The following is an 18,836-nucleotide window of genomic DNA, read 5'->3' as shown; positions in this document are numbered from 1 at the left end:
TAACTTTATTTGCTGTTTCAAGCACATTTCATTATAGTATTTGGATTGTTTATGCTGTTTAACACATTTTTGTTTCAATGTTAACTGAGAAACACGTTTGAAATGACAAATAAAGTTAAAAAAATTTGGTAAAAAGGACTAAAACCAAAGTTTTCTAAAGTTGAAGGACTAAATTATACATTAATTTGAAAGAGGGACTAAAACTAAAATCACTCCAAAGTATAGGGACTAAAAACATATTTAACCCTTATTAGAATGTATTATTTGTCTTTATTTATGTATTTTGTGCCATTTTTATGGAAAAATGTATAATTTTTATGTTTTTTTGATGAAGGTTTAATTATCTTTCAATGGGAACGAAGTTATTCCTAAATCACTTTATAACTTTAACATATATATTTTTTATCTTAGAATTAAATAAGTCAATATTTTTAATTACTGTTTAAATTGATAAGTAATTATAATTAATCAAACAAATACAAATTTTAAATCAATATTTGAAATTTTCATTTTACTATTTATAGAATTTCGTATACTTACCAAAAGTTAACACTTAATTTGAAATTTTTGTCTCGGGTTTCACCTTAGTTATTGTATACAAAATTTTTCTTTAGCAATTTTGAAGAATTGTGTAATCTGAATATACATCGATTCTTAATTAAAGTTTTTTTTTTTCAATAGGGATAATTGCTCTTCATTACTTAACATTAATAATTATTTAGTAAACTAAAAAAAATTGGAATAATATGATATTCTCACTATGTCATTGAAACATATTTTATAAATAAAATTTTATTCCGAGAATCATTTCGAAATGTCATTATTGTTACGTAAATATAATGAGAAATAATATTTGAATTTTATGCGTTTCCTTATCTTAGACCAAATATTAATAAAGTTTTATTAAGTCATAATTTGGGTACCTTATCTTAGACCAAATATTAATAAAGTTTTATTAAGTCATAATTTGGGCAAGTCGTTTGTCCAAATTCAAAATTCTTTCATAAGTTGCAGCACTCTTATAATTTCATTACGAAATGATAAAATAACTCGCATTCAAGAGGAACTGCATTGAAAAATGATTTTTAATGTAACCATGTTCCACCTCAATTCGTATTAGATTTCATAATTTTTTTTAGGGCTTTTTATTTGTTACAATCCATCATATTAGGATAATTTATGTAAGTGACGATGAGGTTCTAGAAGAGAATATTTCTTCAAAAATTATTAATTATAGCATTTTTAGTAAAATCTTATGATATTTTATGTTACAGTTTTTCTTATTTCATTATACGAGACTTTATAAAAGTTCATCTAAATTTTACTTTAATAATAAGCCACAGTTTGAGCTCTTAAATAACTTTTTATTACTATATAAAAGACCTTATAATTTAACTTTTAAGATGTAAGAATATAAAAAAAAAAATAAACAGCGTAAAAATATAAAAGATATTCTTAGAGACCACTAGAGTATTTTTTTTTTACAAGAATTCATCGTCCATACTATAAGGTTATTTTAGTAAAAAGCCTGTAAAGATAAATAAATAAAAAAGTAGATTCTTTTAATATTAGTATTCATAAAATTAGTAAATATTTTGTATCATATACATATATAACCTTATTTCCCTATTTTGAGCAGAATAATGTTTAAAAGAAAACCTAAATTAAAAAATTAAAAGTATTTTCCTCAAAAATACTGCTTCATATTAATAATACAACTTATTAAAAGATTTTTTAAAAGAACTTATTTATAAATTCATTACCTAATATTCTTGAAAGATTAAAGTCTCCCACATGTTTTATATTATAAGATGAACAGTCATTTTAAGAAAAAGCCAATTGACCCATTTAGAATTATTGGCATAATTAATGTCACACTACTAATAAAATAATGCAATTCCTATTAAAATACATTAACGCTACGAATCTCAATCGCGCTTATTTGTGGCTTGGAGAGTTCAGTATAGCCGCTGAAAAATGACTTATTCCAAAAAAACTCACCGAGCTTATAGAAAAACTCAAGGCATGAGAGAAAGAATCAATTGGCACCATAAACCCACTTCTCTGCATTGCTAGTGAAACTAACTAACTCCTCTGGCTTAAACCACAACTTAATCTCATCCTTGGCAGTTTCCGGACCATCACTTCCATGAATGATATTTCTGTAAGCACAGGACAATTATAATAAATTTTGTGATGACCAAATAATGTACAAAGCATTGTGTAAAGAGAAACAAAACTAGGACGATACTTAAACAATATTTTTTTGACAATATTTGAACATCATTTATGTGTCATTACGTGATTGATACAAAATTACTCCACATTCAATAATACCAATCACATAAAGACATGTAAATGATGTTCAAATGTTATAAAAAAATATTGTCTATGTATCATTATCTACAAAACTAGCACATTTATTTGCAGAACAATTAGTTACCTTCCAACAACAACAGCCAGATCACCCCTAATTGTTCCAGGTTCTGATTTCTGGGGATCTGTGGCTCCAATTAGCTTTCTGCCATAGGAAATAACTCCCTGTCCTTCCCACACCTGTGACATGAATTTTAGGGAAACAAAAAAAAATTAAGAACACTGATTTTTTTATTCCTGTCATCAGAGGTTGAGTCATTTCTATTTTCTAACCATTGCAATAACAGGGCCAGAGCTTAGGAAATCACACAGCCCATCGAAGAAGGGTCTTTCTTTCAGGTCGTGATAGTGCTGTTTGGCAAAATCCTTTGAAGGAATCACTACTTTAATTCCCACAAGCTTGTACCCTTTCCGCTCAAAACGAGATATAATCTCAGAAATCTGAAAAGGAGAAAAATAAAAATGGTGAGCAAAACCTGAACAAAGGTCAGAAGTGTGGAAAGAGTATTAGATAGTCCCAAATTATAACGAGTTCATGTTTCGACTAATGTATGTGTGACAGTTAAATTAACGGATATAGAAAAAAGAATTAAGAACATTTTAAATGAGATTAAGTAAAGATTAGTTGAGACTGTATTTCCATACTCGGTAATCATTTCTCAAAGTAGGGACCATATAGTGACACGTGCGGACAAAGTTGCACTTACTTGTTCACAATGTTTCACAAACAAATCACAAAGAAGTACAAGAAATGAAATTTCACTTTACCAGCCCTCTCTGCACTCCATCAGGCTTGATGGCAATGAAAGTGCGCTCCAGCTGTGTAAGAAAAAGTAGACATGTTATAATCGTGTCAGAGAAACCAGCACGCAACCAGCGATATCAGCGTAAAAGGCAAGGAGAATTTGTTAAAGAAAAGTCAAGCGTACCTCAGCTGCGTGCACCTCCTGATCTTGGAACATGTAAGCTTCAAGACACAACACAAGAAAAAGCAATAAAATAAAATCAGTAGCAGAATACCAAGTTAAAGGAAGCCTGCACTAATGTTAAGATCCCACCGACTAATTCCAAGCACATAAGCAGACGCTTAAAACTTTTGTTGGAAATCCGATTTCACATCTTCTGTACATAAAAAAAAAGGGTAACGATATATAGACAACATTTTTTTTTGACAACATTTGAACATCATCATATGTGTCATTGTGTGATTGGTCCAAATGACACAATGACACCACCATAAACCAATCACACAATGACACGTATGATGATGTTTAAATGTTGTCAAGAAAATGTTGTCTGAGTATCTTTATTCTAAAAAAAATCGATACAAGTGAATATAAATCTACATTTAACATGATATCAAAACCATAACCATAAGTTAAAACCTGTTAGACCTATCTTGTCGTTTCTATTGGGTCACTATCGGTTAAAGTGTTAAGTTACTGTGTCAAAAATTGGTTAAATCTAAAAAGACTTGATTAAAGTTTTGAAATATTTTACTATGTAGGGGATGTTAAGGGAATTAAAAGTGTATGACATCCAAAAACATAACTTGATCCAAAAATAGTATTATTGATGTTGAAGAGGTCCCGGAAGCCACAGCTGCTACTGTTAAGCAGCAAGGGATGAGGCTCCTCCTCCTTTGACACCCAATCGGCATCTCATATACAAGTAATAGGGGCATATTGAGTAAGAAGATGCTTATGATTTTTAGTTAAATCTAATCTTAATTTTATGAAATTCTATTACATGACTAGATATGTATCTCAAACAATTGTATTATATATAATTTTAAAATAATTGCATTGTCTGTTGTATCAGATTCACATTTTTATATATGTACATCTTAGATCTTAACCATCTATATTAATTGTACAGTGTAGATCTACTAATTGTAGACAAATATATGATATAAACGATAGTGGCACGCAGGATTAAAAGATGCCCATTCTTAGCAATTAAAATATATATCCGGTTTGTCACTTTGTGATCACGAACACACACAGTAGTCAAAAAGTAAATGCATTGTTTCAACAGTTATTGCTGACCAAACCTGCAGCAGGAAGAGCAATGGCTCCCGAAATCCATGATGACGCGGATCCACTTCCAGAACCGCTCCTCCCATGACTCGAGGACCAAAGAGGCACTTTGCTGCTCAATGAAACAGCAGCAGCAGCACCAACCGCACGTCCTTCTGTGAAAACGAATATTCATTTTTCGTCTCAGCGAAACACAAAACATCTAAATTCAACCCATTCACATTTCCAATCGGTTCCTCACGAAAACCATAAGTAAAAAAAAAAAAAAACAGATGAACGCGCAAATTGTATAAAAAAAATTAAAAATAAAGCTGAGAAACATGGAGGTTTAATTTTAGCACGACGATATAGTGGTTAGGGTATAAGAAAGGTTTAAATTAAAAAAAAAAAAATGAGGTAATTGGAGAATGATGATGAGAAAAAGGGATAGGAGGTAGTTACGAGAGTGAAAACGAGAGGCTTTAGAAGCAGAAAGAAGGGACCTCGCGGCTCTTGAAGCAGATTTGCAAACCTGTGAGGCCATCTTCTTGGCTTCGTCTAGATTGTTCTCAGTGACAGAGCAGAAGAAGAGAACACAAGGATGCAACGGTGAAGAATGATCAAGGATTATCGCTTCCTTTTATTTCGCCTGCCTTTGCAATTTGGTCCTTGGGTTTTTGTTTTTTTAACTTTTCGGTAGTTTTGGTTGGATGTGTAAATTGGAAATGGGTGGTGTGTATGTGAGCACGTAGTGAGAGTTAGGGTTAATTAAGTAACTTTACTACTGCGGTCAAACATTGCCCATGATGTTTGAGCCCACGTGCTCCGAATAAGATCCTCTCCAACCTCCTCCTCCTCCTATATCTGTGCGCTTCCTGCATTCTCTACTTCTTACTCTTACCTAACATGAATTCACATATAAAATATTAGTTAATCAAATTGCATAAATTTTTACTTTTTTTATTTGGATTAACTAAATATTATTTTAGTTTTATACATTAATAATAAGTATAAAAATATTTTATTATCAATAAAAATAACCAGATTGTTACATGTGATTTCCGTATCATCATCTTTAACGATGAAGAATTTTTCATAAGACTGAATTAAAAAATATAAAAAACTTTAGCATCTTTTCCTACCATTCTCCAATTTAACTTTTCGGTGCATGTATCTCAACCGCTAATATGCATTAAACTTTTATAGAAAAAAATAATTAAAAAATGGATGGTGAGAGATTGAACTGCTCATCCTAAAGTTGTTTTCTAACTGCAGGGGACATCCGCGTTTATGTTACAGAATGGTTGAAATAAAATTATTAACAGCAGATGAGACAGAGATTTTATCATGTACAATGGACAATAGCGAAAGAAATGATGGTTGAAAAGGATGATGTAGTGATAATAAGATTGAAGAATGATTGATTTAGTTTAAAGGGTGAGAAAAGAGGGATAGAGGTAGGGAACAATCCTCTTTTATAGATTCTTGTGTCCTGGAAAATCATTACGAAACCTCCTCTCTTGTCAAATACTTTACGTGGTACTGTTTCATTTCGACAAAAAGAACCAAAGAAAAAGTTTCTTAGATGAGGCTCAAGTTTCGATTGCAATTAAGGAAATTTAGCTTGTAACCTGTGCTCACCTTTTTAAATGTCTGAGTATAGTAGTTTTAACTACCTGAACATGACCCACTTCATTTGGTTCAGTGAAACGGAGATGGAAAATTAAAAAGAAATTGTGGAATCAACTTCACTCTCAAGATTGTCCACCAAAACGTGGAATTTTTTCTTCAACAATTAGGCCAAGAAATGTGTTTAAAAACTATTTTAACCACATAATCAATTAAGTAACTGCCTGCCTGTCTTTTTTTTTTAATCAAAATAATAATAAGATTAAATAAATAGTTCACTTATTTCTTTCCAATAAAAAAAAAATCTGTTTTTTTTTTCACTCATTTCTCACATTTTCCTTTCTCACTCCTTTTTTTTTCTTTACCCAATTAAACAGAAGAGAGAAGAAGTTCCGATGGGAAACACAAGCCACAAATATCTCTCCGTTAGAGCTAAAATTGGCACCCCTTTGGTATTTGATTTTCACTTCTATTACTTTTTGTTACTATAAGCGGCGTAAAGCATCGCCCAAGCATTCGTATAATATAATGACTTCTGCATAATCCTCTCTAGTTTAGTTTTTGAGGTGAAATAATTCTCATTTCTAAATACATTCACCCTAATCTTGGCATTCACATTTTTCTTGATTATTATTTCAGTAGGGGCAGAGGGGAGAAGTCTTTCCCATGACAATGAAAATCGTTTTGTAGGCATATCACTATTTTATGCCTACAATATAATTAACAGCTTATCGGAACCTCCCCAGGAAGATAATGAAAGTTGGACACTAACAACTCATAATGCTGTTCGTGAACAAAAGAGATCGGAAAAGTATAACCACCAATCTTCATGCAGAGTTTTTATCTTTTTTTAAACCTCATGATGCCACAATAATCACCATTCAGGTATAAGCATTCAATTTTAATGCTTCTCTCCTTCATAAAGATGTACCAACTCTAGTTAACATACATATAGAAAGGTCATTAAAATTGCAAGGTTTAAAAAAGTCACAAATAAATCACTAGTTTTTTATTAAGTTACTTTCAAGATATCATCGTTATTTACAAAGTAGCCAAGATTTACAAAGCCACTTAAACTCAACAAACAAGGTGTACTGATATTACATCTCAGTCGAACCATTGGGAACTGAAGTATCAGATTCCAGTTTGCAGTCAGCTTTAGAAAATGTATCACATTCCAATTTGCATTCGCTTTGTAAAGCTGATAACCAAGAGTCGACCTGAAAGAAGAAAATTGGAGGCAAACTACATCATTGAAATGGTGACATGTGACTGACTTTAGAAGGTGATCAAAATTATATCAAGGATGAAAATTGCTTAACATCGTTCAGAGTGTAAAACTAAAATACAATAAGTACTACTAAGAATCAAATTATCTTAACGTGAACACACCTGTATCTTAGAACTGCTTGAGCATTCATATCGCAATCCATGACGAGTTAAAATATAAAAGGCATACTGAATTTCATCATCTTCTTGCTTAAAACATGGTAAACTCCCTACTTCAATGATATCAGCTAGAAGAGTTGAGTCCTGGGGGCTTAGATCTGCAATGTTTCCCCTTCATCAGAAAGCATGCATTGATGCATTATAAATGAAAGTCGATAATTTAAAAGCTTGAGAATAATTTTTGTTTGATTGAGCTAACCACGTGCAGTTGTTCTTTTTTCAAAGACAGATTAAAACACAAATTTAGGCCTTTTCAAAATAGCTTATGCATATGGGAGAGCTAGTTCTAAGCATGACATAAGGGTCTCCTTGACTAAGCTAAGAGCAAATTCCCCGCTGCTGCTCCTATTACTCTATTTAAATTAGGGTGGGTCTACGGCTTGTCCATTCTTTGACATAATTGATAGAAAAATGAAAAAAAAAAATTAATTCATAATTTTTTAAATTAAATAAGCTTGCCTTGACCGTTTGGCCCAATTTGAACCAAATAAACTTTTGGGTTACCAAAACAAATCAACCTGCGCTATCTTTTGGCTCCTAGATAACTCAAATTGGTCTGAAAGAATTTTAGATCTGAAGAGTGAACTGGATAGATTGCTCTTCTTTACTTACATCTATGTTTCGGTAAGGTGAAACGGACATTTCATCACTTTTGTGATGAGATATCATTCCTAAAGGCAGACAATTCAAAAGAGTTATCCTGACTAAAACAGTTGAATTCCTGAATCATATGCATGTCAGCAAATTCATGTGACTAATATCGCGTATAATAACAATACAATGACAAACATAGAATTGCCGTTATCTATAGATTCTATATCCTACGCTGGATTCACTTTCATGCATTCTACCTAGCATAAATCGTTTAGGAGCAAACAAGAATATTCAAAAAGGAATAAAACATCTCCAAATAAATTGGCATTTCTTTATATATTCAAAAAATAGAGGGGCGCGGGAGAATAATACGAAACAGAGAGCAGAGCTTTACTGCTCAGATTTAACTGCATTACTATTAAAGCATAGTAATTCTTAAAGCACAAGAATGAAGGAACATGACTTACTGCATTACCTGTACACAACAGATATAAAAATATACATGCACCATGGAGAACAACAAAACGAGGAAGCCGATCATCTACTTCAGTATCATCTATCGGTGCAGGTTCTCCTGGTAGTGCTGCCCATCTCTTTACAAGAAAGAGCAAAAGCAAATGAGTTCAGCTTGTTATGTGAAATAAATGATGAAGCTCAAACTAAAGAAACATAAACTGGTGTAGGGCAGGCAGTTAGTACAGTTCGAATGTATAAATATCCAGATAAACGAGCAGACCGCAAAACTTCATCAATATGTTCCAACCTGTGTTAATTGTTAAACAAAATTAATTTAATAAATCATTATACAAGAAAGCACAGCACCCCAGCTCTCCTAACCCAATGAAGAATTCCCCACAGAAAGGGGAGGAATACGTAGATAGGTATTAAACAGTTAATTTCTTTATTTTCTCAATGCAGCTATTTCAACTACAAATAAGACTAAAGAGTAACTGTGTCTAGCACACCAGGAAGAGTCACTTGTAAGGAGTGAAATGGATAACAACGAAAGAAAAAGGAAGTCCTCATTTTATTCTTAATACTCCAAAAAGTCACACGTATCTAGACTTTAATACTTATGACAGCATCTACGCAGCTTCTATGAATAAGATCAGGACACCTAGAGGATACAAGAATTGTGACCGAAAGAATTCTGCTAATTAGTGAACAATTAATATTATAAAGTTGAGGATCACATCACTCACTGAGCTTTCAAGTGAGCTTCCCTCTCCTCTATATCAGCAAGTTCTGTTCGAAGTGATTCTACTTCCGCAGCTGTTAGCTCAACCTACAGAATATAAATTTTTATTGGTAGGATGTAATAGAAACTTGACCGATGACAAAATATGCACAGCATAAAAGCTTCTCAAATCACACCTTTTCCTGACCTCCAGTACTGGAACCCCATGACAGTCGCCGAGGAGAAAACAAGTTCAACATGAAAGCTGTCCTTAATTTCCTTCGAGTCCGTTGATGGCGTGAGGACCTAAACTAAGCTAGATTGAGTGACTCTCAAATAAATCGAAAGTCTATCAACAACTGTTTTTATTATTGCTTTCTTCTATTCATTTTTAGCCAGGAAACCATACCTTGAAGATTGATCAGTTCCAGGCTCTGTAATTGACGATGTTCTGCTCTCAGGGGATTCTAAACTTGCTGTTGGAACTTGAAAGTGATCAGGAATGATTTTTAGTTTCGGGGGACCATCATCCATTAAATTTACCTTCAACAAGAAGAAAGGACGGCAATCCTATTTTGAGGACGACAGCATAATAGTGAAGCAGGGTTTATCCTTATATAATAATAACCACACCAAGATGTTAAATCGGCACAAAATTCACCACTTCCTTAACTGATTCATAAGTTGCTAATCAGTTTTTGACTTTCGCCCAGTATGCAGCTAAAGGTCATTTCAGCAAATAATAGGAATATGACATGGATGCCAGCCCTGAAATGTACAAAAACAAAAGTTCAGCGCCACACAAAGCATCCACATCCAATCTTTACCACCACCAACCCCAAATAAAAGACATCGTGGACTAACACCGGCTAAAAAGAAAACAACATACGCAAATCGTTAGACCATCCAAAACAAGCAGTCCCAGAATAGTTGTGGTTAAACTACTACAATTGAAGAGAAAAGTCTGTTCCTTTGCCTTCAATTAGAGTGGTACGGAATATAAATTCCATTCGTCCAGAAAGATCGTAAAGAAAATGCTGACTACCAATCACATGGGACCAAAAACTCAAGAAAAACAGGCAAGCTCTAGAGAAGATATAAGACTGGCTCTCACGGCATTGGTTTGCCAGCTGCCATAACAAACCAACGGTATCCCTCTTTCATTATTTCCTCCCTCTCAAGGTAAAAGAAGCAACTCTTTTACGCAGATCAAATTATAAAACATACTGAAAGAATACCTCCAGCTTAGAATTTAACTATGATTATGTATTACTCCAAAGTCCAAAGCGAACAGCATGCTAAATACTTAATTATAATGCTTCTTTAAAAGCAAAAAACCGATAACCCAGAAAGACTCGGATGCTCATTTAAATAGTGTGAGGAATAGACTTCACCTATACAATCGCTCCACATGATCACCAAAAGCCTTCACCCACATTCATAAACTTAGTCGGAAATAGTTTGGTAGTAGCCACAAAATACGGAAGCAGAAACGTCGGAAAACAAAGAACGATAACAATACACTTCAAACCACGAATCAAGCAGAAACTCAGAACTACTAAACTAGATCAACACATGTTGCTGATATACCAACCCTAATACTCCAAACAGAGCGAAGATCGAAAGAAAACACACAGAATAAATAAATAAAATAAAAATAATGGGTCAAACAAAGAGAACATGTGGCACGACAGCTACAGCTTACAGGTTAGAAGTGCCAGAGTATTAGTAGACGACGTATTATTAAAAGTGAAAACTTTTATGAATAGAGTTTGAAGAAATATACCAGAGAAGGGTTTTTGAGGTTGGACACTTTCCTCGCTGGAATGGAAACAGAAAGCGGCTCGAAGCCCAAGAAGCTGGTGTTTGTTTCGTACAGCGCGCTTCCGGTTGCTGTTGCGGTTACCGAGAAAAGACACTTTTGCCCATGAACTTTTTTCCCCATCCGCAATTCTTCACAGATTAAAAAAATAATATAATGTTTTAAAAGTTATTAGCTGTTTAAGTACCGTGATTATTAGTTATTAATGTGTGTCAGTCATCTTCGATCATTGCAAAAAAATATAATCGATATTTTATTAAATTATAGAATTTATCTTCCATTAGTTAAGAATAATTTGGTTAAAATTAATGTAGAAAACAAATTGAAGTGAAAATTATGAAAAATACAAATAACCTTTCTAGGTTAATACGTAGAATTTAGTCTTCGAGATAGGTTGCAAATCCTTAATTTAGTTCATATACACATAAATTTATTTAAGCAATATATATGTGTCGACATTATATATATCAAGATATATGTCATTACGATAATATTAATTTAGCTTTCGTACATGTATTCCATACTTAATTTGGCTTATAAAAGTGATGTAAATCCTTAATGTTAATATATAGAGTAGCACATCATTTGATTTTATATAAATTAATTTAAAACATGTATTACATAATTTTAATGTGATGTAAATCCTTAATGTTAATATATAATGTTAATTTTTTTTTTAAATTGAAAGCCATAAGTTCAAATATTTCATAATAAATCCAACTTCTCGTGCTATACAAGCGGTAATGGTGACAGACAGTTTCTAGATAACTGACCCAGATGCATAAAACTCTATTTGAATTTTTAACGGGCTATCCCTTATTTCTTGATGTTTATTTAAATACATGTTTTAAAGTGAAATTTAACAAACTCTTATGGGATATAAAACTGCACTCTATTAAGAAAATTAAAACAGGACACTGCCAAAGTACATGTTTATGCTTACAAACATGTAGGAGATTCTATCTCACTTTAAGGATAGTGTGCCGAAATGCAGTGTTCTTATCAAACGGAACCCTCCCTAATTTAGATGGATGAAGAGGTGACAAAAGGGATTTGGACTTTAAAGTTGGACTTAAATCCCAATCTAATCATTGTCAAATACTGGTTTAGCGAACAAAACCAGGCTTTCACAGGGCTTGGACTTCATTTTTTTAGGCCTCAGTTAAATTTGGGCTTTTATAGCCCAGCCCAACAGGTCGGGCTACATTGAGCCGGTAAATGAAAGCCTGAGGAAGTGAGTTCAGAGACTGCTTTGGTAATTGATCATTTGGTGTTCAACGAAAAATATGGTACACTCATACCCTAATGACTCGCCTTTGGGGGATTCTGAAAGCTTCGAAAGTTGCATGGCACAAGGGAATCAAACAACTATATACTGAATGTGATTCAATACTAGCAGTCCAGCTTTCCACTCATGGCTGTAACCAGCAACAGCCTCGATGAAATATGGTCCATAACAAACGCTCTTCTTCTCTTACTCTGCTCATTTCCTTGCTAATTAAATGTATAACAAGTAACTGAGGCACTTTGTGCCTAGGTAAATTGACTAGTTATAGAAGTAATAACATGGACAGCACGGTTCTCAATTTCAAAGTTCAAACCTGGTCATATTCCATTATTGACAATTTGAATCAGTGGACAGAACACTCCAACAACAAAAAGAAAAAAGTAAGCATCGTCAGAAGTTTGATGAATCAAAGTCACAGAAAGAAGTCCAAGATACAGGTGCGTTTTCCAGAACACTTTTGATTAGAAGCAGCCACCCAACTGCCAAAAGTTCACAACTTTAAATTAGTAACAGAAATAAACCAAGGGGCAAGAAAAACTGATTTGACTCCCAGTTATCAAGTAGTGATCAGTCAATTAAGCCAATACCTAGCCAGGCTAACCAAAGATGATTAGTATTTACGAAAAGTAAGTAAACAAGAAAAACACACGTATATTCTGGGAGGAAGAATTCCTTCATGAAAATATTCACTTTTTGTACAGGTGTGTAGGTTCCAGTGTGGGAACCATGCACATCCGACGGTTGGTCTTCTCGTGGAGGAAGTTTTTAAGAAGCCTAACTAGTAGCAAACTTCAATAGTAGCTCATGCAAGGGTAAGTAGGGTCCTAACTTAACCCAGCTAACCCAGTAACCTTTGTCACTCCATAAATGTATTTGTTATGAGCAAAAGTAACAAGTGCAATCAGAAAAGGTAAAAAAGCCCAGCACTAAGAAGGAGACTTTCCATACCAAAACTGCTTCTATTTCTTCTTTGGACACTGGAGTTCTTTTGGGCTGAAGAGAGGCCTTCCCTCCCACTGTCGCGGAAGCATTTGAACTTGAAAAGAACGACAAATTAGCATCGCTAGCTGAAGATGCAGCTTGAGTCTCGGATGCAGAACCTGCAATGAAATTTTTCAACAGAATTGGTAATTTTACTCTTAGTCAATCGACAGATGATTGAGGAAAGAATTCAGTCACTCGTCTAGAGGATCTCAACTATTACCAATCACAACAGCAATTTTCAAAATAGATCCGCTGCCGACCCCGTGGAACAAAAAATAGTTCAAAAACCAGATATGAACCAAGCACGATTTCGAAGCAATTTTTCAAATTGTTTAACTATTTATTACAAATTTTCATCTTATAAAATACTTTATATGATCTTTCTATGTTAATGTAAAATTTTAGTTATGAGTAAATAGTCTAAGTATGGAAGTCGTAGAGAAGTTTTACAATGCTATCCAATTACGAAGGTTGGACATGGTAAGTTTCTTTCGTTTTACAATAATTACTTTAAGTCATATCAACCGTGACTTTTCATTGGTTGACACAATATAAAACCTTTGACACTAACAAAATAACCCTTTACACTGACAAAATAAATTCGACTACACTTTAATGACGACCAGACAGCTGTTCCAATTTGAAAAACATTTCCAAAACAACAACCACTTAGCCATATCCCATTACATTGATCAGCTAGTAGACTCCACCAGAAACCATTTTTCAAAAACCACCTCTAGTAGACTCCACCGCGAATCAAAAGCCACCTCTAGTAGACTCCACCAGAAACCATATTTTCAATAAATCCATTTTGTACTCTCTCATCAATCACAACATAATCATCAAAATGAAAACCTAGAGTGAACAAAAAAATAAAATAAAATAAAATAAACTGCAAAAAAAATATAATAATAATTAAAGCATACTAATCCTTCCTAATATTGAATATTCGACAAGTAAATGGTCTTCTAAAATTTGGGACACCTAGGAATCGTTGATGGGATGCGGATGGAAACACCGTTCTGCAAACCACGAATCCTTATGCGCAATTAAATGAAGTAATATAATAGCCCCTTCAGCCGAAGTGAACGAAGTCAATCAAAACTATGGAGCTTGTATTGAATAATCGGCACAAAACAATATAGGATCACCCTACAATTTGAATATGTGAGTAGTTCAAGCTCACAAAAGCAGCCTGGGAGATGAAGAGTAGATCGCATCTCACTATTACATATTACTTTGTCCTTGACTCTAATCAACTTGAGTATTTAGGCTTCTTTCCGATTTTAGGCTCAGATTATTCATTGATTGTGGTGGAAAACGGCAAGAAAGTGAATGAAAACATCACAGAAAGTAGAAAATGTAGAAAAATTGAAAAAGAGAGAGTGTACCGACCAGAAGCAGCGTAGTTGGTAAGTCTGTTGGGAAACTTGATGCGGGGAATTCGTTTCAACGCCTGAGTTCCACCCATCGCTCACGCTGGGCTGCTACAAACTTCACTTTCTGATTCACAATTCCCCGTTGTCTCGCCACGCATGTAAAGCATGTCAATTGTCCACCCTCCATGTTTGGGCCTCACTGTTTACACCCCATTATCCAATGAACACTCTGTAATCTATTACTCATTTTCTCTTCACACCCTCCCCATTTGTTTTGTCCAATTTTTCTTTACTTTTTTTTCGCAGAGAAAAACTAGTATATTTTTCTCAATTTTTTTTACTTCTTATTTATTGCTTTTCATGTAGATTTAATAATTTCATTTTTAGGTGGTTGACTAAAAAAATGTCTAAAGCCTCTTGTTAAAAAAAAAATTATCGCGCTAGTGTTATAATTAAAAAAAAAAACTATGTAAGAATTTCGTAAGTCTAATTAGCCAAAGAATTTTGTTTTAAGAAAAAAATATTTTATGTGTTAGCAATTATATACAATAACAATAAGCCACAATTTAACTGTACAAGACAATAAAACAAAACAATAATGACAAACATGTAAAAAACAAGAAGCTGAAATTGGAAAAGTAATCGTATCATTGTTACAGTTGAGATTGATAAAAATATAAATGGAAATATGAAATTTCACGTAAAACTGTTTTATGAAATTTGTTTTCATACATAAAAATAAAAAATCATAAAATAATCAACAAAATACTACATTTAAATTTATATGATTTCAATAAGGAAAAACTTTTTTTACCAACATTTTTTTAACCACTTTTTGACAACGCATACGTGGCAGCTTGTGATTGGTCTGTTTTAAATATTTTTTAAACATAAATTCAAATAGACTAATAAAATGATGACACGTGTCCCGTTGTAAATAAAGTTGTCAAAAAATGTTGTCAAAATATCATTATTCTTTCAATAATAAATAAGTACACTATTAAATGAATAATAAAGAATGTAACAATGCAGCAGTGATCTAAAATTCATAGTCATAAAAATGTGGTTTCGATATTAAAGTCTTCTATTGTTATTTTAAGGGATAAAATGGTAAACTATAAGTATAATCTGGATAGATTATTTTGACATGTTAATATAAATAATTTGTTTAAATAAGCTACTCTATAAAACTTAGGTAAGAATAATTATATCAAGATTTCATTTACCAAATTTATCTATAGTTTATATGAAATGTTTTGAAATCTCAGCTTAAAATAATTAAGAAAATGAGTTTAGTATCTTATGAAAAATAGTGTAAATAGCTTAATGTGCACTAGATGATGATACCGATAATATAATATAATAGTGGTCTTCTAAAGAAGGGAATACATAAATAGTTTGATATACTTATAATTAAATATTGGACTACTTTATTGCTTTAAAATTAAAATTAAAGTATTTTAGAGTTAAATCTAAAATCCATTCACTTATTCAACAACATATTTTGTTTTGAAATTTATATTTCAAATTTTAATTTCACTATCAGAAATTCCATGACAAACTTTTCCATATTTAAATTGTAAGACTTGTTCCCAAAAACTGATTATTAAATAATTATATAAATTTTATTATATAAATAAAATTTATATCTTGTTAAACGAAAATATATTATTAACTAATAGTAAGTTAAAAATTTCTATGAAAATTAAAATTTTAACATCTATAGTATTTTGACAAGTCAATTTAGTTAAATAAATTGACAAATGTATATTAACTAAATTTATTTTTTAAACATTAAGTTTTTCATTTTTCACTTTAAATTATTGGTATATTATATTTAATTTTTACAATTTTTACTATGAAAGTTTTACGTAATTATTTAGTGAAACATTTTCAACTTATAATATTAAATTATTTTCAATTTTTGAACTACATAAATTATTAGAAGAGAATCCAACAAATATTAGAAATAGTGAATTATTTATTGTCTTTATTGAATTAAAATAAATAATAAGAATAATAAAGAAACGTATAAAAATATAGAGAATAACAAATAAATAAATTACAAATATCTAAAAAATAGTTGAGGGGGAGTTTATATACTAAAAACTCTTAAAATAAGTTATTTTAAGATACGTACTAAATATTTTTATATTCATCAAACACCCTCTTATTGTAACCTAACTTTTCTTAAAATAGTAGATTTTTTGTTTTTTTCTTTTTTAAATCTTTTGAAGATAATAAATAAAGACAAAATTAATCATATTTTTATTTGTTAAAATTGAAAAAAATCCCAATTAAAAGTAGTCTTAATATTTTAAATATTAGCAAAAGTTTCTCTTATACTTTATTTTTTTTCAAATGAAATGCATTACAGGCACAATAACGTATTGATAGTAACAGGAGTGATTTGGAAACATAATCATATTGACTAATTCCAACTTAGCATAATTTTAAGAAAAAGCGCGTTGCATAATTTCTCTACGACCAATTCTTCCTAACACTTTCCAAGATATTCATCGGAAACCAATGGAAAAAGAGTAAATATGATTTCATTTTCTATTTCAAGTAAAAAACTGATTATTAAGAAAAGTTTTCCAATTTCAACACGCCACTTCTTGAATTCTTTGACCAAGAAGAACAAATCCTAATTTTATTTTATAGTCGTAATTTCTAATTTATTTTGTTTTACAAACGTAATTTCGCGGCTGTCGATTAGTTTATAAATCCTAAAAACATACTTTATTAAAAAAAAATACACACAATTTTTTTCATTAAACTATTATGTCATTAGGAAGTGCAAAGAATAAAGACTAAAATATGAAGGAAGAAATTAGGAAGTAAATACATAAAAATTAGAACATAATCGGAAAACATAGAAAGAAAAAACAGTACAAAGAAAAAAAGAATGTCTGTGTGTAACACATAGGTCACTTTCTCAATCTTTTCACAAACTTTTGGAAATGGCCCACATTTCAATTCACCGTAACATGAGTTTTAACAATACTTTTTTAACAATTTTTGAAAATGCATACGTGATAGTTTGTGATTGGTGCGTTTTAAATATTTTTTAAATATAAATTTAAATAGACCAATAAAATGATGACATGTATTCCGTTATAAAAAAAAGTTGTCCCAAAGTATCATTGTACTGAAAAATACTACTAAAGCCATGTACACAGACGCTTTCAACCATGACAATACAGTCTTTTGAGTTTCACAACAAAAGAAAAGCAAAACTTCCATGGTTAAGGAGAATAAGAACAAAGGTTATATGGGTCAATCACTTGAATCTTGACTAATAGATTTCTAATCACGACTGCTTTCATCTCTGGGTCTCTCATTGGCTAATGAAATTTGAAATGGAACTAAGAGGTTTTACTGTATATTTTCTTTGTATGCCCGTTTGACACTTCAAACTTGTGGAAGACAAATCCTAAAGTATGGTTATAAATTGAGTTTTTTGCCATGCCCCTTTTGCTCAGCATCACTAACCAAACAATCTAGACTCTTGTTTCCCATTTCTTCCTTCGTATGATTGGAAGCATGTTTGCATGCTTGGGTGGAAAAGTGTCACGTAGAAAAGCAAAAGTTGAGGCAGTGGAAGTGAGAAAAGGTGTTTACAGAGATGAGTCGAGAGAAAAAGAAAGTAGGAGGAAGAGGGTGAAGAAAAGTGTGCGGTTTGCAGAGGTAGAAGCGACGATCATGGGAGAAGAAAATGAAAAGGAGAGTAGTGACGAGGTGGTCGGAGAAAAAGAAGGAGTGAGAGTAAGGGTTAGATTGACAAAGGAAGAAGCTGCAAGGTTTCTCTCAAAATGCAACGAAGGGCCTCTTCAGTTCAAGGACGTTGCTCAGCAACTTCTCTTCATCCCTGTCGATCGTCTCTGCATTCAATCATCTCTCTACCATTGATTTCTTCATCTCTTCATTATTACAATTTTCTCCTTGTAAAAATAACTTCCATCTGTTAATACAGTTCTTTCTTTTTTTGCTTCATTTTCATCTCCACAAAACCAGACACAGTACTCAACAACTTACCTTCGTTTCTACAATTATACGGGAACTGCTCACCACATCATTTGTTTCATGTAATAAATAAATAATCAATATTAAAAATAAG

At 32.1% G+C, this 18,836-nt stretch overlaps 3 protein-coding genes across 6 annotated transcripts; all 3 read right to left on the bottom strand.

The window, feature by feature from the left end:
• Positions 1-1,797: 1,797 nt before the first annotated feature.
• Positions 1,798-5,030, bottom strand: LOC111242097 (nucleoside diphosphate kinase III, chloroplastic/mitochondrial-like). The gene is made up of 7 exons (XM_022784297.1): positions 4,857-5,030; positions 4,430-4,570; positions 3,306-3,343; positions 3,145-3,195; positions 2,650-2,817; positions 2,444-2,556; positions 1,798-2,162 (listed from the first exon to the last, which is right to left on the bottom strand). The coding sequence occupies exons 1-7, from the start codon at positions 4,936-4,938 to the stop codon at positions 2,039-2,041; spliced, it is 717 nt and encodes a 238-aa protein (XP_022640018.1). The 5' UTR covers positions 4,939-5,030; the 3' UTR covers positions 1,798-2,038.
• A 1,977-nt stretch (positions 5,031-7,007) lies between these two features.
• Positions 7,008-11,202, bottom strand: LOC106768319. Of its 4 annotated transcripts, XM_022784296.1 has the most exons (9): positions 11,030-11,202; positions 9,917-10,011; positions 9,653-9,786; positions 9,441-9,549; positions 9,269-9,351; positions 8,766-8,829; positions 8,542-8,659; positions 7,416-7,570; positions 7,008-7,243 (listed from the first exon to the last, which is right to left on the bottom strand). In XM_022784296.1, exons 3-9 carry the CDS (start codon positions 9,775-9,777, stop codon positions 7,124-7,126), a joined length of 774 nt encoding a protein of 257 aa, XP_022640017.1. In that variant the 5' UTR covers positions 9,778-9,786; positions 9,917-10,011; positions 11,030-11,202; the 3' UTR covers positions 7,008-7,123. The 4 variants fall into 4 exon arrangements, with proteins under 4 accessions (XP_022640017.1, XP_022640014.1, XP_022640016.1 ...); XM_022784293.1 differs by having other exon boundaries at positions 9,653-10,011; positions 11,030-11,201; XM_022784295.1 differs by lacking the exon at positions 11,030-11,202 and adding an exon at positions 10,949-11,015 and having other exon boundaries at positions 9,653-10,011.
• A 1,317-nt stretch (positions 11,203-12,519) lies between these two features.
• LOC106767010 lies at positions 12,520-14,887 on the bottom strand. The gene is made up of 3 exons (XM_014651816.2): positions 14,733-14,887; positions 13,302-13,453; positions 12,520-12,832 (listed from the first exon to the last, which is right to left on the bottom strand). The coding sequence occupies exons 1-3, from the start codon at positions 14,806-14,808 to the stop codon at positions 12,815-12,817; spliced, it is 246 nt and encodes an 81-aa protein (XP_014507302.1). The 5' UTR covers positions 14,809-14,887; the 3' UTR covers positions 12,520-12,814.
• Between the last annotated feature and the right edge of the window lie 3,949 nt (positions 14,888-18,836).

This window comes from Vigna radiata, chromosome 7, assembly GCF_000741045.1.
Source record: "Vigna radiata var. radiata cultivar VC1973A chromosome 7, Vradiata_ver6, whole genome shotgun sequence".
In the NCBI taxonomy this organism is placed as follows: domain Eukaryota; kingdom Viridiplantae; phylum Streptophyta; class Magnoliopsida; order Fabales; family Fabaceae; genus Vigna; species Vigna radiata.
This window is presented reverse-complemented; position numbering and strand designations above follow the sequence as displayed.